The following is a 24,258-nucleotide window of genomic DNA, read 5'->3' as shown; positions in this document are numbered from 1 at the left end:
GCTGTAGTTTGCTGGTATTAAGGTTTTTGTTATGGCGGCTCAGACTTAACAAATTTTGACAGATTTTTGCAACGTCGCAGCTCATCGGCAAAACCCGGGCCTGATTTTGACAATGGGAGCCACATTTTTGTAGTGTGACATAATTAATGACGCATCCAAGACGCCCCATGACGCGACGAGATGAGCATGTCAGAATTTTTCTTACATTGGCGTTTGAGGTCAGCGATGATGACCTTTGACCTCACGCACAGTCTCAGAGGCAGTGGGGACGTCAGTAGTGTGGCCAAGACAGGGCAAGATGTTAGTGGTCCCACATGGGGCCGTCATCAAACAAAAAAAATGGTGTAGTCTGAGCTCCATTGTGAGGTCGGCCACGCCCATATCCCCTCTTCCGGCTCACTATGACCGCTGTTCTTCTCACCTCACACTCGTTATTCTTGATACGATGTCGAGCCGTCAGGACTGTTTTCTCTTGTGATGGTTTATTATACTTTCAGTCTTGTGAGCTCTGTTTTCTTCTGTGTTGTAGTGTGGGCTACAGAGAGTGTGACTGGACTATATGGGGAGACCATTGTGGTACCATGCAACGGTGGAGCTCCAGCACCAGAGGATCTGATGTTCATCAAGTGGAAATATGTGAGTAGAAATGGACATTTCAGCTGTGCTGAGCTCATGAAAGAAAAGGACTATTTTACTGCTGTGACAGAGAGTAAACGAATATTACTGTTGTTTTTAAGGACTGAAATGTTTCCTCCTAAACTGGAAATATTCAATAAACTTGAGGGACAAAAAAAACAGATTTTTGCTTCTAAGATTTAACTTTAAATACTCTACTCTAGATTGTAGTTTGTCTGTCTGTCTTAGTTCTAGAAAAGTATTTATGATTCAGAGATGTTGCAGATATTTTTCACTCATTATTTTATGGTGTCATTTCAGGAGAGAGATGACGGCACTCCTGGTGATTTGCTGATCAAACAGGCCCGCAGTGAGCAGGCCACTATTCAGGCCACGGATGATTACGCTGATCGGATCAGCACCAACAAGGATTTCAGCCTGCTCATCAGTCAGGCCACACTCGACGACCAGAAGACCTTCACCTGCATGGTGGTGTCAGACACCAACCTCATGGAGTACCCCACCTCTGTGGTGGTTAACAGTAAGCTCCACATTACACTCAACTCTGAAGAGACACAGGAGATTTTATCTGATCTATTTCTCCTAAAGCCTCTCTAAACATGAGAAATGTCAGGACTGAGGTATGATAATTCAATCATTTTTCTCTGTGAAACTTTTTCTTAATAAAACATTAAATTAAACCAGTTGATGTGCGTTTATATGTGCACTAATCAAATGTTAAATCTGCAGTTGTAATAATTTTCCTGTGTGGAAAAAAAGATGGTAGTGCAGAAATAAAGAACATTTATTAGCTGCAGCAGAAGATAAAACATTCTGAGTCTAGCTTTTAAAAAACTGATTCAACAACAAACATGAACTTGAAATCATTGATGATGGATTTAAGAATAACTAGGATTGACTAATTAGACAAAGACGTGAGATTTGAATTTATCTTTGCTTTTTGCTTATTGTTTGGACACTCTTGAAAAAGACATTTTTAATGGCAGTGAAGTTTTTCCTGGTTAAAATGGAAAAAGCTGTTATCACTAGTGCATTTTCCTTTATGCAAATGTGACTTAAATTCTTACCATGAATCACACACTCAGTCCAGCTTAGCTCCTCAGTGAGAATGTTATTTTCTGTGTGCCCACGCTCAGTCATTTCTGAATGTAAAGGAAACAGTTTCATTGTTGAAATTCTAACATTTGAATCTCTTCTTGTGTGTTTGAAGAGAAACCATCCTCAGTGCAGATCCTGGACAAGCCTGAGGCTCTGCAGAAGGACAAACTTTTAACGGTAAGTTCATTGAAGTTTATTGAATATTGAATGGCCTCTTCACACATCAGATCATCTCAAAAATAAATGCTGACATTTGGACACTTGAAATGACAGCTCATCTACAGCCATGTTTGGGAGGGGAGAGCATGGAGAGTCGACCGAAGGGACAAGTGTGGTAAGAAAAGGGCAGAACAAAAGGGGGCTTGGCCTTCAGAGGATTGTCAGACAAAGAAGATTCAAGAACTTAGAGGAGCTTCACAAGGACTGGACTTAGACTGGAGTCAGTGGATCAGGAGCCACCACACAGATGGTCCAGGAGTATGGGATACAAGTGTGGGGTTCTTAGATGACCACTCCTGATCAGACCCTCAACAGGGCTAAGTAGAAACAGATCTAGACCATTGTGGTCTCAGTGGTCATGTATTCAAGATGAAAGTTCATTTAGCATTTCATTTGTAAATCCAGGTCCCAGAGTCTGGAGGAAGATCAGAGAGGTCCAGAATCCTTCAGGTCTTGAGGTCCAGTGTTTCCAGTCTTCACAGTCAGTGATGGTTTTGGGGTCTATGTCTGCTGCTGTTGGTCCTCTGGTCTTTCTCAAGTCCAGAGTGTAGCAGGAGATTTTAGAGCCCGTCATGCCTCCATCTGAAGAGAAAGAGAAAAGATAGGGATTTTCTTTTCCAGCAGGACTTGGCACCTGACCACAGGAGCCAGATTTGCTCCAGTGAGACATCCTGTGAGCTGGACTGTTGGTATTTACCAGTGCAACCAAGCTGATCAGCTCAAACCACTCCTGCAAAGTGAAAACTAACTGTTAAACACATATGAGCCCTGACTCTCAGAATCCCTGCACTGGCATCCCTGCATGCACCATGAACTGGACCATCTGGATTTCAGACACCTTTGAGTTCTGCTGCTCTGCCAGTGACCTCTCATGTCCACATTAGGATGAAATGTTCAGACATTTTCACCATGATGGGAGCTATTTTACTAATCTGTGAGAGCTTGTAAAACACAACAGGATTTATACAGCATCCAAACGTCAGCCAATAAGACCCCAGCGTCGCTTCTTGTTGCCATAAAACATGACCATGTATGGCACATTGTACTTGGATAGACGTCATTTAGGTTGAATATTCTGCCTGATTTCTTTAAATAAACTGTGTTTAAGTTGGTCTTTAATTATACTTTAAATGTGATGTTTAACATACTGTAAGTATTTATTAATTTATACATTGAAAAATTGCTGATTATTAGAGCGATCTTTAGATGTATTATTTATGCATTACCCCCCTTTCTAAGGGTAAAATTAATTTAAAACATTATCCAAAAATGGATATATATTAAAGTATTAATGAAAATTAAAATTAAACGCCAAAATAATGGGATAGAATTTGAAAATATTAAAGATTAATTTGTTGCTTGAACTAAAATAGCTTTAAAATAATAACAATATTAATTTGGACAAACTGACCTATTTACTTAAAATAATACAAGTACTTAAAACTAGATGAAGTTTTTAAAAATGCATACCTGATGTAAAAGCCTTATATTTAAATAAAAATGGCATATCTTTACTATAATAAATAAATGCAATAATTCTAAAAATAATTCTGATTAACTTTGATTTAAATACCCACATCTGTTTGGACTTAACTTAATCTATTTACTGATTTTTTTTTCATTTATTGTTTTTTCATTTCATGTTTTTTATCTTTTTTATTGTTATTTTTTATATATTTATATATTTTTTACTATATATATATAAATATGGATATTTTTTATTGTAGTTTACTTTTTTAATTGTTTTTTCTCTTTTTTTTATAAAGCTGTCACTTTACCTGCTTTTCTAACTACTACTTTATAAAGTAAAAAATCTGATCTTATAGTTAAAAGCACATACCAGAGTAACTGGAGTGTAGTGGGTTTATACCAGAGTAAGTGGAGTGTAGTTGGTTTATACTTGAGTAACTGGATTCTAGTGGGGTTATACTTGAGTAACTGGATTCTAGTGGGGTTATACTTGAGTAACTGGATTCTAGTGGGTTCATACCAGTGTAACTGGAGTGTAGTGGGTTTATACCAGAGTAAGTGGAGTGTAGTGGGTTTATACTTGAGTAACTGGATTCAAGTGGGGTTATACTTGAGTAACTGGATTCTAGTGGGTTCATACCAGTGTAACTGGAGTGTAGTGGGTTTATACCAGAGTAAGTGGAGTGTAGTGGGTTTATACCAGAGTAAGTGGAGTGTAGTGGGTTTATACTTGAGTAACTGGATTCTAGTGGGTTCATACCAGTTTAACTGGAGTCTAGTGGGTTCATGCCAGAGTAGGTGGAGTCTAGTGGGTTTAAACTTGAGTAACTAGATTCTAGTGGGTTCATACCAGTGTAACTGGAGTCTAGTGGGTTTATACCAGAGTAAGTGGAGTCTAGTGGGTTTATACCAGAGTAAGTGGAGTCTAGTGGGTTTATACCAGTGTAACTGGAGTCTAGTGGGTTTATACCAGAGTAACTAGAGTCTAGTGGGTTTATACCAGAGTAAGTGGAGTGTAGTGGGTTTATATTTGAGTAACTGGAGTCTAGTGGGTTTGTACCAGAGTAAGTGGAGTGTAGTGGGTTTATACTTGAGTAAATGGAGTCTAGTGGGTTCATACCAGAGTAAGTGGAGTGTAGTGGGTTTATACTTGAGTAAATGGAGTCTAGTGGGTTTATACCAGAGTAAGTGGAGTGTAGTGGGTTTATATTTGAGTAACTGGAGTCTAGTGGGTTTGTACCAGAGTAAGTGGAGTGTAGTGGGTTTATACTTGAGTAAATGGAGTCTAGTGGGTTTGTACCAGAATAAGTGGAGTGTAGTGGGTTTATACTTGAGTAAATGGAGTCTAGTGGGTTCATACCAGAGTAACTGGAGTGCAGTGGGTTTATACTTGAGTAAATGGAGTCTAGTGGGTTTATACCAGAGTAACTGCAGTGTTCATCCCACTAGAAAGAGCTTGAGTCCCGACCCACCACTGTTTTTAACAACAGGGCTCTGCTCATTCTGAGAAGATGAAGGTCTAACTAATTAGAGCAAACAGAGAAAACAAAACACCTGTTCTCTGAACAGGTTGAACGTATTTTCCCCTTGACTCACTGCAGCAGGCTATAGACCACTGTGACTATTAAAATCCTGACAGTTACACTAACCGCGCCTCTGTTTCAGCCAACAGGAACTGTGGTCATACAGAGCTATCACCACCGAAAACAGAGAAACAGCTCCTCAGACTGAGCTGAACATATTTATAGGCAGGCAGGAGCTCTTCACCTACACCTGTGCTTGTTGTCATTTCACTCCTTCTTTATCTGAGACATTTTACTGTTTCTGTGTCAGTAAAGCCGTCTGAAATAACCAACACTGAAACAAGAGCTCTCTTTGGTAGATAATTTAATTTACTTTGAGAGATTTTAAAGGGTAGATTTTAAAGACTGACTAAACTGATAGTGAAAAACACGTCAGATGATTGCTCCACTGTTGTACTTCCTGACTAAGTCTTAAAACATCTTTTTAGTGAGTCACATTCCCTGGTAGGCTCAATAGAGGAAGTGAAAGGCAGTATGGGTAAGAATGCATCTTATTCAGGTCACACAGAGCGTATCTCTGCTACTGTTACTGACCTTTAATAAGATCTATCAGCAAAGGAGGAAGCAGAACAAAAGTCAGAATAAATCTGGAGCCTGATTATTACGACACAGTCCTTTTATTGTAAATTCCTGCTGTAAAACTGATGAAACCAACATTTCTCCACTTGTTTTTTTCTCTTATGTTTAGTTGGGAACGTGTGTCGCAGCAGAAGCACACCCTGCTGCCACAATCACATGGGCGAGGGACGGAGAGCCTCTGGTAGCTGATGGGAAAGGTAATTCATCCACACCACTCCCACAGTGTCACAGTTCCATTGAGCAGGAAATTCTGTTCAAAGAGATCCACATCTGAGAGTTTGTAAAAAGTTAAGATCAAGACCAGACCTAGTAAGAGACACGAGCTGATGGGACACAGGTAAGTAAATTATTTCTACCATAGCAATACCAAAGCAATGAAACAACATCATCTGCAGCACCAAGCAGAGCTGCCCAAACAGACCTGGGTCTAAAATCAGACCCAGAAAGGAAGTGTGCTGACACACTGTGGTTGGGTAACTTCCAGAGAAGAGTCAACTGTGTGGAAGTGTGAGACTTCCAACATCCTAGATCCACAAATACAAAGTCATAATTAACTCTGCACACATTTATAAGTGGCTCTTCTCACTGCAGAGTTAAATTTGTGGAATTGTGCAGTGATGGATCTATTTTCAGTACATTTGTTGATGTGTTTGCTGGTGTCTCTGACATTACTCTTGTTCCTCACTGTTTTTACTGGTAAAGAGGAATATTCCAGGGTTTTTTTGTTTGTTTGTTTGTTTGTCTGTTTTTCGGGGGGGGGGGCAATGTAGGTCGTCCTCCTAGGTTGTGCGTTCGATCCCCAGCTCCCACAGTCACATGTCGATGTGTCCTTGGGCAAAACACTTAAAACTCCAAGTTTCTCACACTGCTTCATCTGAGGCATGTAAACGTGTGTGGATTAGCTAATGATAGGGCTGGGTGATACAGTTAAAATATTAAATCTCCAATTTTTTCACATCAATCTTGATTTACAATTGTAATTAATTCTTTTTGTTTTTAGATGAAAAAAAAACTTCTCAGGTTTCCTTCACTCTTATCAACAACATGTGACATTATTGACCTGGATTTTCCTTTACAGTAAAGTTTTTTACATGAACTCTCAGGCTCTGAACGTTTTTATCTGCTCAATAAAAAGACTGAAAGTAGTGTTAATGTCGTCAACTAAAACTATGACTACAAATGTTCGTCAACAGCCTTTTTTTCAATGACGAAAACTAGACTAAGAATAAGAAAAATAGATCTGTGATGACTAAAACTGACAAAAATTAAGTTTAATGTTTTCATCAAGATGACTAAAACTAGACTAAAATGTAATGTAGTTTTTGTTGGACATTCAAAATCCATAATATTTCTCAACTGTCGGTAAAACTGTCAACAAAAAATACAGCTGTATCTATTCTGCCTCTCAGCTGTAGAAAGCAGGGACCCCAGGTTTGGCAGAGAACACACTACCATGATTTGGTACCAGATTTAGACAAGAGAATAAATGCTTGGACTTAAAGTAAGGACTAAAATGTGAGGACTTTTTATGGACTAAAACTAGACTAAACTGTTTTGAGTTTTTGTTGACCAAAACAAGAATAAAATTTAAATGACTAAAATGTGACCAAAACTAAAATACATTTCATCCAATGGCTAAGACTAAAATTAAAAGTAGCTGCCAAAATTAACACTGACTGAAAGTACAGCTAATGTGGCTTCATGATCAGTGCAAACAAGACCATCAGATGAAGGACTATTTCTGTATTTCTGTTTGTCTTCTCTGTTGGATAAAAATGTCAGCAAACATGAAATATTCAGAGTGAATATGATTATTAAAACTGAGCAGGATGTTTTTCTTAAGTTTGAGGTCATTTATCATTTTTACTGGGTTTCCAGAACAAACATTAAACTTCAGTTTCCTATAGCAGCTTTTATTTTCAGTAAAATTAAGTTTAAATCTCGATTTTCCAAAAATCTGATTTATTGATTTAATCAATTTTTTTTCCAGCCCTAGCTAATAAAGATGACCAATTTGTCTGCAGCACTCTCTGCCATCAGTGTGTGAATGTGTGAGACCTTGGGTGTAAAAGCGCTCTGAGTAGTCAGACAAAAACAAGCTGAGGTCCATCTACTCTGTTTTTTTCCAGCTGTTCTAGATCATCTACAGCCTGAGACAACGACAATATCACAGCTGTGATTTGACACTATCAGCCTGGATGCTGAACATGCAGTACTCACTATAATGTGTTCTTGTGTGTGTGTGTCCTTTGAAGCTGTGGTCATCACCCCCAGCATGAAGCTTGACCCAGCCACAGGCCTGTCCACCACCACCTCCATCCTCCAGTATGCAGCCACCAAGGAGGACATGGGTGTCATCTTCACCTGCGTGTCCTCACATAAGCTGGCCAGTCAGGACGCTGAAGCAGGACCCTTCCCCGTCCACTGTGAGTACAACCACCCTCCCAACAGCCGTGTTCCTCTCACATGTTCAGGGTTAAATCTGTGCTGAGGTCAGGAGAGATCCGATGGTAGCTGATTCATCATTATTATAATAATTTTTTTTTTTTTGATGGACTATTTCTCAAACACAGTTCCTGAAGCCAGAGCCCAGTGTGTTAAAACTGCAAAAAGACCAAAAACACAGGATAGAAAACATCTGACATTGTTTGGCAAGGCTAGGAATCATTCAAAGATCTTTACATGTCACACAAACCTCAGATTCTCATTTGCACATGTGTGATAAAACAACTAAATCCACCTTTTGAGATGTAACAGAAGATTCTGTTCTATTTAAATGTGAAGGATAAATATCTATGTTTTAAGGAAGTCATGTAAATCTGCCATGAAGCTCTGACTGCTTGTTGTTCCTCCTTTGATCATCACAGATCCTTCAGAAAAGGTTAGCCTGCAAATATTATCCAAGGGGGCCATAGTGGAAGGAGATGACGTGACGCTGAAGTGTCATGCTGATGGGAACCCTCCACCCACTTCTTTCTACTTCTCCATGAAGGTCAGTGAGACCTCCAGCAGCAGACTTCTATTATCACCACAGGTTTAAATGTGACTTTTTAGGCTTCCAGGTTGTAGTTCTTATCTAAGGTGTTTTATGTCGTCTGTCCAATTTTACATTAAGCTGAAGTTGAACCTTCAATCCAGGACTGTGGAATATGAACCAGTAATTATATCAGGATATATTTTCAGCTAAAACTCATGATTTTGAATTTAATCTCCCATTTTGATTTTTCAACTACTAACTTTGACTTTTATATCTTATTTTGACCTTGAATCTTATTGTTTTGACCTTTAAAACTAACAATTTTGAATTTTATCCCATATTTGACCTTTTAAATTCATGATTTTGACTTTTATCTCATATTTTCACCATCAAAAATGTGATATCAACTGTCTATCTCATATATTTGCCTTTTAAATACATTTTTTTGACTTTAAATGCCACGTTTTTACCCTTTGAACCAACAATTTAGACATTTTCATCTATCATTTCATCTATATTAGACTTATCATGTTGACTTTTTAAATATAATAGTCATTTATCATCAGTGCTAAGCTTTTTTCCCCCACAATTCATTTCTGGTGAAAACAAGGTTGACATTTTATGGTTACATATAGATCCTGTTCGGCCCTTAGGTCAGTCCTGAATCCAGAATCCGGTCCCTGCTGTGATTGAGTTTGACACCCCTGGACTAGATGAACAGTTTGTTGAAAAATCTGTAAATTAGAAAATGCTCCTTAAATGAAATAAAACTGATGAGACCAAAATCAGTCAGTAAGCTGTAAGGAGTCTTTTTACCCTAGCATATGTCCTGATGTCTTTCAGATTAATATTCACAGAAACAGAAGGAATCTTGTCTTATTTTATCTCTCTTATCTTGTTTGAAAGTCTATCACATGATATATTCCCAGCTCTAGTTCCGTCTCTGTCTGTCTGTCTCAGTGTTTTCATCTTTCTCTCTTAAACAGGGCCAGAAAGAACTGGTGGAAGACTCAGACACCTACACTTTAGCGTCCATCAGCAGAGAGGCTGCAGGAGAATACAGATGCTCTCTGGTTGACAATGAGAACTTGGAGGACGTCCAGACTATTTCTGTGAGCTGTGAGTACTCACATCATGACCTTTTCAAATCCTGAGCCACTGAAGGTAGCAGCATACATGAAGCAAAAATCAACAGCAAAAGCAAAATTCTAACAAGCTTATTTAATGCAGTGTGCTTGAATTGTTCATAATATTATGGTCTGCATGAGTCAGCATGTACAAATAAGGTAGATAAAGCAGGATGGGAGGTTAGCACCTGCCACCAGACAAATATGAGTATTTCTGAGCAGTGTCTGGTGAATTTGCTGAATTTTGTAACTTAGCTGGAGTAGGAATGATTTTGTGAGGGTAAACGACAAACTGAGCAGACCTAATCACTACCTGACCAAAGACACTACATCTTCCTAACCCTGCAGAGCAGATGGATATGCCCATTTCTGTGTTTCTTACTAGCAAATCCATCTTGCAAAGTGACAGGACCAATCAGCGTCGAGGGGCAGTACTTTCAGGTGTGGCAGAGTCGTGATGTAAGCAAGCCGGTGCAGACATTAGCGTGGATGCTGCTAAAACGCCAGTTTTATCAGAACTTGACGACATTTCTTCGTTAAAAGAAGAAAAAAAAACAGCAGTGAGTTGTTTTCTTTTCAAAAACAACAAAAGTCATGTACTGACATGTTGACAGTTGCCATGGTTCATGTTGTGCAGTTCTATATGGAGTTAAAGCCATGGTAGAGGCTACATCACGTGTTTTGTTGCTCTGATTGGCCCGTAAAGATGTGACAGACAGAACGTTCATGTAATCCCCCTCCGAGTTTTTCAAAGGCTATTCCCTTTCCCAAATGCTGTGTATGGAAGGTTTACTAGGTGGATGTGTGAAACAAATCCATCTGGCGTGTCAGGTTAGCCTCTTCCTCCTTACAGTCAGCTGTGTGCTAGAATTTGACTCCTTTAGTAGGTAGACCGGTTGGTCTACCTACTAAAGGAGTCTTCAAACCTGTTTCTCTTGTTTTAAGTCTGTGATAGTTAAATAAGGCCTGAGGTTAAATAAGACGTGAGATTGTACGTGAGTATTTAATTCTCTTAATTCTGACACTCATGATACAGGAGAATGCTGCGTGGCTTTACGGTGCTAACACAGCTAACCAGATCATTGGTGCACCAACTCCCAGTTTATTTACTGATCTTTAGTGAGACATCATCTTGACTACTATACTACAACACTACATCCTAAAACTAAACACTGATTCTTGGTTGTATTACCTCATCTCATTATGCTGCTTGTTAAAATAACAGTGGGGGTAGATTTTTGAATCCAACAGTCAAAATGACAGGAAGTAAAACAATAAATTTCCAGCCCTGATGTAAATATAACAGCTATGTAAAGTTACTCTAGTAAGTGGCACAACAGGGTCGGGTCAACATGTATGGCTTCTTTATTCCTCTCAGCTCCCAAACATGAAATATTACATGGTAAATTTTCCCCAAAACAGCAGCACATACACACACACCTGCACAAACACTAGTTATCACCTTTACAGGTGGTCTGGACATGCTGCTCCTGTAAAGGTGATATGGGACATCCTATCACAGATGACTCGTTTAATGCTTTACAAACTTTACCCTACCATCGGTGTCCTGAGAGCTGTTCTGTCTTGTTTACCGTAGTAAACAAACAAAGTGCAACTCAGCTCCCTCTCCCCCAGTATTTCAGCTACACTGCATTTTTACATCTTAAACAAGGACGTTTGTTTTCACTGCAGGAAGTTTACAGTACATTGCCTATTAGAAATGTTTTGTTGTTTATTTGTTGTGTACCTTACATCGGTCTCGTTGTCTGTTTCAGATCTGGACCTGAGTCTGAGTCCCTCTGGGAATGTTGTGAAGACCATCGGCGACTCTCTGATTGTGAAGATGGAGAAGATTTCCTCAGAAGAAGCTGACGTGACCTGGACAAAGGTAATGATGATCAGGTAGATCTGTCTCTCAGAGAGAGAAGAGAACAGTCAGTAGGGGAGAACAGGGTTGGTTGTCTCTTAACTCCAGTGTAAACATCCAAACGTCTTTCAGTAGTCGTTCCATTTAAACTGAAGCTTAAGGTGCATCCCCCTCATTTTTCAACTTATTGAACCAAAGAGGAAATTAATGATCAAAGACACTCTGACGCAACAATTAACCTCGTCACAGGGATGGTTGTCACACACTTTGAGGTTGTCTGTCACAATGTTGTTTTAATCTAAAATACAAGGCAAGAAGGCAGACAAACACATATATTAATGTATTTTAAAAAGAGCAAAGAACATGAACAGGAACATCTCTAGGCCAGACTATAGGGCTACAACAACATCTTTAAAACAACTAGGCCTAATAATGATAACAGTCTACTCAGCAAAGCTACACACATTCACTTTCTGACTAACAGTGTTGGCTAATGTAGGGTCTGCATCTAAGCAGACCTTTGTGCCCACTGGTTACACATCCAACACTTCTCTCAAATCTCCCTGAACGGGTGTGACAACCAACCCCAGAGAGAATGTGACGACCAACCCCAGAGAGAATGTGACGTCTAGCACCAGAGAGAATGTGACGTCCAGTACCAGAGAGAATGTGATGTCCAGCACCAGAGAGAATGTGACAACCAACCCCAAAGAGAATGTGACGACCAACCCCAGAGAGAATGTGATGACCAACACCAGAGAGAATGTGAATTTCTTGTTCGCATCAACTAACTAGTTAGTTAGCTAACAACAATCTAAACTCTAGCTTTCTACTCCCCCTTTAATGGTAAAAACTGTTTTGTTGTGTGAAAGCCTAGAACACAGGTGTCAAACTCAAGGCCTGGGGGCCAAATCCGGCTCGTGGAACGGTTAAATCCGGCCCACAAAAGATGATCTCATATTTCTGTTCTAACTGGCCCATCAGTCTGAGGTCTGCAGATTTCCTCAAGTATAAAATGTGAACTTATCCTGATGATTTAAGATATCCTTGTTAAGTCGCAAAATCTGAAAAATCAAGGAGTAAAAATATTAAAATAAGAAGTCAGGAATGTGGGAAACGAAATTAATTTGTGTTTTAATTTCACATTTTCAATTTCAATTAGGACCCAAATTTAGGATTTTGACTATTAATTTTATACTTTGAGCATTTCAACTCATAATTTTGACTTTCAGATTCATAATTCTAATTTTTAAGTGATATTTTTGCCTTTTAACCAATTATTATGTATTTTATCTCATATTATCAACTCCAAACTTTGACTTCATAATCCCATAGTTTGACCTTTTAGACTCACAATTTAAAATTTTGAATCATATTTTAACTTTCAATTTCATTATGAAAAATTTTATTTCCTATTTGACCTTTTAAACTCATGATTTTGTCTTCCTTTCTAATGTATTTGCCTTTAAAAACATTATTTTTCAATTTCAATTTCATGTTTTGACCTTTTTGAGCTAAAAAATGTACTTTTCTCAGATTGTGAGCCTTTAAACTTATCTTTTTAACTTTTTTAATGTCAAAACCATTATCATCTGTGCTAAGTTTTTTTTTTTTTTTTTTTTGTTCATATTTTATTACCGATGAAACAAGGTTGATGGTTTCTGGTTAAAAAGGTGACCCTGTTAGGCCCTTAGGGTAGTCCTGAATCCAGAGTCCGGCCCCTGCTGTGATTGAGTTTGACACCCTGGCCTAGAAGGAAAATACTGAGGAGTTGTAAATATTTTAATTTGACATGAAAAACACAAAAGTCCTCTCACCTCAAGTCCAGTCTATGTAGGTGAGCTTTGGTCCATATTCTGGACATTTCCATACCAAATTTTGGGAGACAGCGCCCTCTGGTGGTTAAATATTAGTGTGACAACCAACCTAGTTCTGATGGCAAAAACTCAAACAGAAATGATGTTATGATCCCAGCACTGCTCAGAGGTTTATCAGGTTAGTGTTTTCTCAGAAATTGAGAAAATAAAATTCAAAATGTGCTTTTATATATTTACTAGAATGAAAACAAATGAAAAACTAAAGTAGCCTATAGGTGAGCATCAAATAGGCTGGATGGTAGTGCTAAAGGAAGGTTTTAAATGTTTTAAATTTAGGCTTTAGTTTTATGCAGCCCTAAATATACTTCATACTGTTGATTAGTCTCTTTTTTAATATAACTTATTTATCATATTTTTGTTTCTTGCAGTTAATTTAATCTGTTTTTTGATGAATAATTCAAAGTGTTGCTGTGCTTTTGTTATACTTTGTGTTGTTGTTGCTTTACAGTAAAAGGTTCAAGGTTTAAAGCATCTTTATGTAGTTTTAGTTTATTTCACATTTCCTCTGATTTATTTTACCATAACTTAAATCAATTGAAATCCAGGTCATATTTAAAGCTGTTGTTATTTTTTGTTTAACAGACTGTGACTTAATTTCAGTCATTTATCCTGTTGATTCTGTGTGAAAAGCAGGTAAATTAATGAAGTTTTGTACCTGTTGTTCCTTCCAGCGTGAAGCTTTGAGTTGTCTTTATCATAGTTTTATAATTTTAAAGTCGTCATGTTGCAGATTTAACGAATGAGAAAAAGAATGAGCCAGTCCAACTCCAGTGACAGATTAATGTGTCATGGATCAGTTACTGCAACTAAAAATGTATTTCTAAAATCCGACCAATCAGATGTGATTACGTAAATCCTTGGTAGGAGACAATCTGACTTTAACTAACATGACGCTGGTACTTTAGGAGACGTTTGAGAGATCCTTTCTTTGTTTCAGGATGGTGAGCCAGTGGAGGAGCCAGAATTTGATGAGTTGACCTATGCCGATGCAGGCGTCTATGTCTGTGAGGTTTCCATGGAAAGCCTCTCTCGCCGCCAGAGCTTTGAGTTAGTAGTAGAAGGTGAGTACGGTGTGCTGTAGTCAAAAACTACCGCTGGCATTAGCTGAGTGAATGTTGTCTTTGAGGACAGAGGAGTGGAAGCATTGTAGTAATAATCCCTCCCTTTGGGCTTCACCACATGAGCTAAACATGGGGACAGATTTAACAGGCGTAGTTGTTCACAGCTGCTAGCCTATTTTGAAAATATATTTTTGCACTTTAAGGATTGGTATTATAATACTGCACAAATCATTGTGCAAATTATTTGATTTTACCCTTGCAACCCCTTCAAAAGATTAAGTTTAGCACAGCATTGTCTATAGTTGAAGAAATTCAGAAAAAAGATTGAGACCTGAAGACTGACAGAGCTGCCAGCTTTGACTCCGTTTTTCTGGAGTATATTTCAGGAAGTGGATTTAGTAACTAAAATGGAAGGTGTTCCTTGATTACATATCACTACACTCAATAATAACATCATAGATCTACGTCTGCTAATCTGTTGTCCTCCTGTTCCAACTGTGAAGAGAAAGTAATAACACAGTTAAACTGATTCTGGTTCTGATTCTGGTTCTGATCAGGAAAGCCTGCGATCACCAGCTTAACCAAACACCGCGCTGATGATGAACACAAAGTCCTGACCTGTGAGGCTGAAGGAGCACCAGAGCCCAGTTTCCAGTGGAGTGTCAACAGCACAAATGTAGGTGGCAGCATGAGTGCCAAAGTACTTTCAGTTTGTATGATGGATAAGAGGGAGTTTCAGTAAAGTGTAGGGAGTTAGCAGTAAACAATGTCGAAGTGAGTGATGTGGCGTGAAGTTCTGATTCTCTGAAGATGTTAAAAAAGCTCCTACTCAGATTTCACTAATAACTCCCATTTAGACATGTGATTGCCCATGTGAACTGAAAGTGTGGATCCTCATTTAGGCCCCATCTAGAGATCCTTGCCATTGCCCATACTTTACTACAAGTAGGATATACGCTATATTGCCAAAAGCATTCACTCATCCATCCAAATCATTGAAATTAGGTGTTCCAATCACTTCCATGGCCACAGGTGCATAAAATAAATCAAGCACCTAGGCATGCAGACAATGACGACTGTGGCAGTTGGGCCTGTTAAGGTTAATTTGTCTCCAAAAAGTCACCAAAACATGAGAAGCACAAGGCCGGGGAAAGACAGGGATGTGAATGCCTTTAGCTCTCCACATGCTGTATGGTAGCCAGGCTACAGAAGAGAAAAACAATCATGTGTGAGGGGAGGAAAGGGCTGCCCCCTTACTTTAAAAGCCTCTCTTTCCTGTGTGTTTTGTCCAGGAGGAGAGCTCCTACGTCAATGGCAAGGCCATCCACAAAATCACAGTGGTCCCAAAGGTGAATCTAACTGTCACCTGCAGAGTCACTAACAAGCTGGGAGAAGACTTCAAGACCATCAACGTGTCCTCAGGTCAGTGTCTATCTGTTGCCTTTATTTTAACTTTAACCTCTGTCATAGTTTAGAATAAGAAAGCAGCCATTCTTACTTGTTCACTGGCTTTGGTGGTGGTTTATGAGGGTAGACTGAAACGTTCGTAGGCTGACGACTTTACATGTAATTCACTCGCGCTAATGATTTTACTCGCGCTTGGTGTGACCACAACATAAGAAGGAGTTATGCCACAGCAGAGAAATTTTCCTTGTGGTTAAAGCCACACTGAAGAAATTATTTGGGACTTCAATAATCAGTACTAGAGACATCTCAGGAATATGAACAAAATTTCTCACTGTGGTGTTATTAAATAAAAAAAAGGAAAAGGGTTTAGTCCCCAAGGACATTCATGCTGCCATGGCTGCTACAGTAGGGGATGATGCTCCAGCTTTATCAACTGTGCAAAAGTGGGCAGCTTAATTCAAGAGGGGTAGGCATAGCCATGTAGATGACCCAGGTCTGGACATTCTGCCACAGCCACCACCCAAGAAAACATGGACTGTGCTCAACACACAGATGACAGATGTGTAACAGCTAATGCTGTAGGCATCTCTGAATGAGTAGAGACCATTCTACACAACGGACCTGGCATGTCAGCGGTTTCCACTCAGTGAGTGCCACACCAGGCTGCTCATGTTGCAGGCAAACTTGGCACTTTTTGAAGCAGATCCACTTGGTTTTCTTGAATGTTTCCTCACCCAAGATGAATGTTGGGTCCACCACTTTGAGCCAGAGACCAAACGGCAGTCCATGCAGTGGAAGCACCTGTCTGCTCCCCCTCAAAAGAAGGTCAAGGTATCATCAGCAGGGAAGGTGATGGCCTCCGTCCTCTGGGATGCAAAGATGTTTATGGACCAGTGGAGAACAATATAATAATAATATAATAATATAACTTTTTGAGGCAGCTGCCAAAGGCAATCAGAAACAGCCCAGAGGAAGAGGGCTTGTCTCATCAGGATGGTGTTCCTGCACACAAGTCTGTGGTGGCTGTGCCTGACTGTGGCGTTGATCAGCCTCCATATTCTCCTGAGTTGGAACCATCCAACTATTTTCTGTTCTCCAACACGTAACTTGGCTGGAAGCAGATGAGGAGGTTGTGTCTGCTGTTGAGGACTGTTTTGGGCATCAGGAGGACAGGAGTCCAAGCGTTGAAACACAGATGGATGAAATGTGTGGACCACAGGGTTAAAAATAAACATTTGGTCAGATTCAACCATGGCATCATGGTCAGCCTATGAACTTCTCATCCCTCCCCCCACTGTGTTTAGTAAAACAGAGCAATCAGTAAACTCCTGCTCACTGATTGTGAAGGTTTTAGCCTTTTCTTTTCTCTGTTAAGGTTTGTTGTCTCTTTTCCTTCCCTGAGCTCCCTCAGACAGACAGATAACTTTCCTTGAGACTAAATCAAAGTGATTTTTATAAATGACAATCGGAGTCTGTACTCATCCAAGTCTTTATCACTACAGAATTTGATTGGTTAAGGGTTTTTTTATTTTTAGAAAAAGGTTTTTTTCTGTTGGATTTACGTTTTTATGAGTTGTATTTTCTTTTTTTATTTTGGATTTCAGTTGTTAAAGAGAGAAAAGAGAAACAAGGTAAGATTTTATTTTATTTTCTGTAGCTTTTTCTTCTCTCCTTTTGGAAAATAGATTCTGTTGAAAATTGTCTTATAACTCAAACAAGTCATGAGGTATCCCATGGCCTATCAATGTTTCCATGGTAATGGCCAGCTTACTTGTGACAACAAGAACATGTCCTAGTAGTAAAAAATAACAAGAAACTAAAACATAATCTGAGATAAAGTGAGAAGTGAGCAGGTACAGTACTGTGCAGAAGTTTTAGGTATGTTTGGGCCAAAGTTTGAGGCTGAAGAAAGGTGTATAATGGCGAGTCCACCCACCTGAGAGCCCAATCGGGCGGGTAGGAGGGTTGCCACAACCCCCTGGTTGTCATGTGTATGTTCTTAGCACCTGAAAACTGTTGGTGGTTGCTGGGCGTATTACCAGGGATGCAAAGGCCCGGACTAAAGAAATGCTGTTAAGCTCAACCTTGGCTGCTGAGCGACACACGTACATGTCAAATGTGTGGACACTGACTCTGGCCGCTCTCCCTGCTCTCTTCATCAGGGCCATCGGGACCTGTGAAGAACCGTTAGCGTTCTACATGCCTAAAACTTCTGCACAGTTCTGTAAATGTGGAGTTGTTTTTTGGAGAGGCAGCATGAAGTGTTCTGAGTATGTAGTTCTGTAAGAAAGCTTGTGCTTGTGTGAGTGCTGCTGTCTGTTTTCAGACTCCAAGGGGGATTCAGGGGACCAAGCAACACTCATTGTAGGGGTCGTGGTCGGACTTCTCATAGCTGCTGGTGTGGTGGGACTGATCTACTGGCTGTACATGAAAAATTCAAGGTGAGTTCCTGCAAAAGTCTTTATAGCACTGCTGACAGCAGGAAGCGTAATAGTTGCATGAAGAATTGTTCTGTAGACACGGGGATCTCTGAGACCTGGAAGACATCAACATGACATTTTTCTGTCAAGAACTGAAGCAGGACTACTCAGTGAGGGTGGACAATGAAACCACAGTCTGTGCCACACATTCCTGTTTGGATATGAATATTCAGCAAGTTACCAGTAATGATAAAGAGAATCATAGATGTCTGAATGTCAGAGAGAAGATTGCCAGTCTGCTATGTGATAGCTATCTGGGGCATGTTTTTTCTGATATCTGTAAATACTGCAGGCAAGGAAGCTGGAAAACCGGTGAGAAGGAGACAGGCACGCCTGAGGAGAGCAAGAAACTAGAGGAGAACAATCACACGGTTTAAGGCAACTCAGGCTTCATGGGACAAGAGGTAAGAACTGGACCCTTTCTAAAGATGACAGACACACCAACACGGAGTCATTTTGGCTCAGATGTTATAAATCATTTTACTTCAAAGCTATCATTGATAGTACAGGCTGGGCCACCTGCTTGTTGCTGTGGTGCAGGCTAGAGGTCATCGTTTTCTGAAAAATACACTAACAGATTTGTTCAACATAAAACTGAAAAAAGGGGAATCCGCTTGCCTGTGCTGACAGAATCTTGCAATAAATCCCTTAAAATATTCAATTTACATTTCGCTCGTCTGAAGGTGATGGAGAAGCAGTCGGGACATATCTCTTCCACCCCCTGCTACATCTTGTCCTTCCTTCAGAGCCAAAAGCTCCCCTGTCCTTCCTTCTCTGCAAGCTCATTTAGTTCAGAGCTGGTCTTTGCCAGCATTTCTCTTTAACTTCTCTCCACACTGCAGAGGTCTGGTGGTCCAGCACATTAGCTAAGGTCAATAACACAAGTACTGGTCCAGGGGCCTGTTTGTAGCCAATGATGCTGAGGGATTCCAGGAGCCAAGGGGTGTTCAAGCCCCAACACTTAACATCTAGTGGAAAGGTGCAGGCTCTCCACCCTGCCTGTTGGGTGGGCACAGTTCTCTCCTTTCTCTCTAAGGCAGCCTCCACTCTCTCCTCCCATGGAACAGTCAGCTCTGCCATGATCACTATTCCGCAGCACGAGTTCAGTTGAAAATTTGAGTGTATAAATCTTTTAACACTCCCAAAGAAAACCCCAACACACCCCTGGCTCTAGCCTGTGCAAGCCCAGCCTGGTAAATTGGAGCCAACACTACCTGAGCCTGTAGTCCATCAATCCAAGCTCAACAACCTGCTAAGTTCAACCTGACCTTACCCAGGTCTGTGGGCGTTCTGAGGCCAGCCTCAAAAAAACAACTTGAGCCTTTGAATGTTCCTATCCTATTCCATTAAATCTATTTATGTGTTAGCCTGGCACACCAGATGGATTTGTTTCACACATCCATCTAGAAAACCTCCAATAGACAGTGTTTGGGAAAGGGCAGAGCCTTCGAAAAAAACTCAGAGGGTGTGTCACATCCAGTTAGAGGAGGTGAGAGCCTACACCCCTACCAAGGAGTAAACTCCATAGAGAACTGCATAACTTTGTTCTTCTTTTAACGAAGAAATGTCGTCAAGTTCTGATAAAACTGGCGCTTTAGCAGCATCCACGCTAATCTCTTCCGCCATAACAGCACCGGCCTCTTGTTGCTGTTTGCTAACATCGTGACTCCGCCGCGCCCGAAAGTACTGCCCTCGTCACTGATTGGTCCCGTCACTTTCTAACCGGGCCCAAACGGTTCAGATGGGAGCTTTGCAAGATGGATTCACCAGTGAGAAACATGGAAACAGGCGAATCCATCTGCTTTGCAAGGTTAGTTGTGTGTGCCAAATGCTGATTTATAACCCTCACTACATCAGGTTTGGCAATCACTCCTGGTTAAATAGCAGGTCTATGTTGTGTTTGTGAAATTAAACATGTCTGACTCCAACATTAGTTTTAGGTTGTTTGCCTCCATATCCGTGCTTTCAACACTGGAAGCAGTGTTCGGTCTACCTGATCTCTGGCACTCTTTAGAAGTGACTCTCTGGCCTTTAGAGAAAACTGTGGAAGCTCAGGGTGAAACCTGGAGTTTTGCTGGTAACTGAGCAGACTTTCCCTCCATTTACCCTGAGAGAAGTGAAACTTTTATTTTTAAGCTAAAAATTTCCCCTTAATAACTCTAATTACTAAAGGAAGGATGTTGAGCATGCTTCCAGTTAGTGTCATCAATGTTGTTTTTGCATTCACGCCATTCTAGACCGGGACATTTTGTCCTATGCCAGCAGATCTCAGCTCTAACCACGTAAAAAGGACTGAACATCATCTAGCTGTAAATCTGGATTGCATTTGAAGTTTGAAGTTAACCCTATGACTCTGCGTTAGATAACATTCAGCATTTTTAAATGTTCTCTGTGTTTCTGCAGGTGAAAGAAAACGGCGTAATAACCCATAGAGACTTCCAGATGGCTGCTGATGATCAGTCAGTCTCCACTTTCAAAGAACCAAAGTCTTGCCTCCAGCCTGCTGCCCCCCTCACACACACCCACACACACCCACACCCACACACACACACCCACACACACCCACCCCCACACACACACACACACACACACACACACACTGTCTGAAGTGTGCACTGAGGCTGTGTCGTTCTGTTTGTTTGTGTTCCTGGTGAATACTCCGTTAATGTGTAGTTCTGTGAGGCTCTGTGGTTGGAGTTAGTTCTTTTTTCTGTTGTTCTCTTAAGAATGTGACTTGTACACTTTATAAGGCTTGAACAAACATTAGGATTCTGTGTCTGTGCCAGCTGAGCACTGGCTTCCTGTGTGTGGATGTTGTCAGACACGTCACTGCTGTAAACCCTACTGAAACTGTCCTCAGACTTTTACCGAGGTAACCTCATCAGATTTGACGGGTAAAAGACGATTAAAACACTGAAAAAACCTCCTGAACATGGATGGAGACCCACAGTCAGACACAGTCGGAGCAATAGTCACCATGTTCTTATAGGTTCATGTACAAGTGCCAAGTGTGACATGAACCACTGTGGTTCAGATTCAAGCCTTTGAGATCTTTGTTGAATGATTTTAGTTTTCAACTGATTAAATTTGGAAAAATAAGAATTCATAGATATAGAGAAACCTTGCATCATGTTTAATACATGTTCATGCTCCTTCTGAGTCTGATACACTACCTGTCTGTCTGTCTGTCTGTCTGTCTGTCTGTCTGTCATTGCTTTAGATTACATTTATTTCCTCTTTCATGTTTTTCTTTTTTTTGGCAAACTGATGCCAGGCCTGAATTGAGAGATTGTTTTTGGATGTATTTATAATGTGTGACCTAACCAGCAATACTGCAGCTTACAATACAATCTTATTTTAAGTGAAGGTATTAAAGCTGCTGAATGTTACAGGACAGTAAAATATTCAAGAACGCTGGTTATTCTCAGTCTAGCAGGACTTTAAGCTCAGAGATGTGAAGGAGGACCCAAACTGAGATCAGTAAAATGTTTCTAGATGATCCGGATTCACATCTCTTCATCTTCATTGAGCCGCTGTAGAAGAGACCGTTTAAGAAGAATCATCATGAGTTCGCATTTTACTAAGGTTATTATTGTACAGTTTGACACATTCACATATTTATGGTTTATGTTTCTCTGATATTTTGATTTTCTGCTTTGATGTTGAAACATCAGTGACTAAACTCAAGAAATGTTGCCAGGACCTTTCTGTGGAACAGTTTAGTTTTTCCTCTAAATTCAGAATAACTTTTGATTCTCTGGTTGTCTAAACTGTGTAGAAGTTACTGGAAGCCAAACCTAGAATTTTCACAGCCAAACTTTTTCTCACTAAATGAAGTTTGCAAAACTGTGACAAGAATAATATTTCAGTTTAGTTGATTTCAAGTCATCCGGTAAACAGTGAAGCCAAAGAGAGAAGAATGTGGTAAAGAATACAGTTTATGTTTCTTTTTTGTTTTTTTACTGTTAATAAAGTGTACGTTTTAAAACAACACATGCTGCTTTTTTTCTAACAAAATTATATCCCTTCTGAGGTATAAGAGGAATCAGATCAAATGAAACCTTTTTATTTGCCATCAAGAGGAACAAGTGTGTGCGTGTGTGTGTGTGTGTTTTTTCCCTGTGCCCTGAGAGATAAAAGAGGCATCTCTGTGTTGTGCATCCTTCTATCATCACCAGTCTCTCTTCCTTCATTCCTTGTTAACTGTGGCTAATCAGCCAATCCCAGCAGCTAAATGCATTCAGACATGCTAAAGTTCAATCCAAGCATCAAAATGGAAAAGAAAGGGGATAAAGAGTTAGAGTTTTTCTGCTATTATTTTGATTATGAATTGCTTTGGCAATGAAACCAATAGATTTACATGCCAATAAAGTTATCTGAACTGAGTTCATTATTAAAGGATAGCCCCTTGAGATGCAGCCTCTCATTTATGAGGGGGTCCCATTGACACAAATACAACTTAGACGATATGAAACAACATCCTCCATATTATCAGAGACTGTGACCACCATGATAGAAAGGTTTACAGTGAGAGTAAAAGCAGCTGAATGTCAGCTGTGCATACACTGAGAAAAATGAATCTGAGCAAAAGTCACTTTAACTAAGTTTAATCTGTGATATCAACAATAAAAATCCAAGTTTCTAGCTTGACATAAAAAAATCTAATTTTGTTGTCAGTTTTTTTTTTTTTTTTTTTTTTTTTTTTTGTTAAAAATACAGACACTGTGAATTTTGTTCCTAAACTAGAATAATTTAGGTAATGTTAGCCAATCTTCCAAAGTTTATATCCACATAACTAAGCCTGACTTTGTTACCTTTACTGTTTCATTCTGTGTTTCAAAACTACAAAAAAACTACATTATCCATGAATCAATGCCCCCTGTGATGCATTGTGGGTATTTCAGATGAGTGATAAATGGTTTTTCTAACAATCGGGAATAGATGAACTGCTAACTGAAGACATGGCAGTGATGCGAGATCAGATTGGTGGTATTCTAATCCTTGGGATATGTAGGCAGAATTTTCCCATGATGCCCTGGGGCAGAGTGTTTGTATGTGTTTAGATGTGTTTGAATGTGATCAGGTGAGTTTAGATGTTGAATGTTGTACAGACATCACTGCTGAGATTCCTTTGTTCATCTTTCTGTTGGATTATTGTTGATTTTGATGGTCAACACATCTGCACCATGAGTGAAAAGAGGACCTCCTGAAAATGACTCTGACAGTCTGAGTTAGTCTTCAGGTCAAACATGGAACAAATCCGTGATCATTTCAGTGATGAGGGATCGACAAGGTGTGGAAATAAATGCAGCATTGTTTCAGGTGTTTCTACAAGTAGTTGGATAAAATCATAAATTATATCATTCATATGAAAAATGAGTCATTTTTACAAGCAAAGTTTAATTGAAATATTGTGTATTTCAAAGAAAAAATTAAGTTAAACAAAGATTAGTCTTGTTGAATCTACTTGAAAATGTCAGTAAATTTCACTTTGTTTTGTTCTTGAACTAAAACAGAGTAGTAGTTTTTACAAAGATTAATCTGGATAATTTACAAAAAAATTGATGCTAAACGTTGCTTAGGTTTTTCCAAGTAGATTGGAATATTTTTATCAGTGTATAAGCTGAAGGAGCATCAAACACATTAAAAACAAGAACAAGTAGCTTTATAGGACACATATTTTACCCTTTCAAGACAAGTTGATATTGGTCTCAGAGGTCCCTAAAACATGCCTGTGAAGTTTGTTTCTAAAAAACACTCCAGTTTGGGATTTCTGCATGTCTAAAAAGCCCTCTATTTCAGCCCTTCTCAGAACCAGCTGTTTCTGTGTCTGTGGCGTGCACAGCATGAAACCATCCCGCCTCATAATCAATGATT

The 24,258-nt window shown here is 39.6% G+C and overlaps 1 protein-coding gene across 1 annotated transcript in view; it reads left to right on the top strand.

The window, feature by feature from the left end:
- The window catches only part of alcama (activated leukocyte cell adhesion molecule a), a 65,186-nt gene extending 42,280 nt beyond the window's left edge, over positions 1–22,906 (top strand). Inside the window, exons 2-16 of the mRNA XM_041801363.1 lie at positions 530–636; positions 937–1,156; positions 1,847–1,911; positions 5,695–5,782; positions 7,841–8,011; positions 8,453–8,577; positions 9,549–9,681; positions 11,465–11,577; positions 14,371–14,494; positions 15,052–15,170; positions 15,787–15,916; positions 17,506–17,532; positions 18,228–18,342; positions 18,674–18,785; positions 20,785–22,906. Coding sequence (XP_041657297.1) covers positions 530–636; positions 937–1,156; positions 1,847–1,911; positions 5,695–5,782; positions 7,841–8,011; positions 8,453–8,577; positions 9,549–9,681; positions 11,465–11,577; positions 14,371–14,494; positions 15,052–15,170; positions 15,787–15,916; positions 17,506–17,532; positions 18,228–18,342; positions 18,674–18,758 — 1,622 coding nt within the window. The 3' untranslated portion in view covers positions 18,759–18,785; positions 20,785–22,906. The remainder of the gene's footprint in view (positions 1–529; positions 637–936; positions 1,157–1,846; positions 1,912–5,694; positions 5,783–7,840; positions 8,012–8,452; positions 8,578–9,548; positions 9,682–11,464; positions 11,578–14,370; positions 14,495–15,051; positions 15,171–15,786; positions 15,917–17,505; positions 17,533–18,227; positions 18,343–18,673; positions 18,786–20,784) is intronic.
- Positions 22,907–24,258: the final 1,352 nt, after the last annotated feature.

Source organism: Cheilinus undulatus, linkage group 12, assembly GCF_018320785.1.
Source record: "Cheilinus undulatus linkage group 12, ASM1832078v1, whole genome shotgun sequence".
Taxonomy (NCBI): Eukaryota; Metazoa; Chordata; class Actinopteri; order Labriformes; family Labridae; genus Cheilinus; species Cheilinus undulatus.
This window is presented reverse-complemented; position numbering and strand designations above follow the sequence as displayed.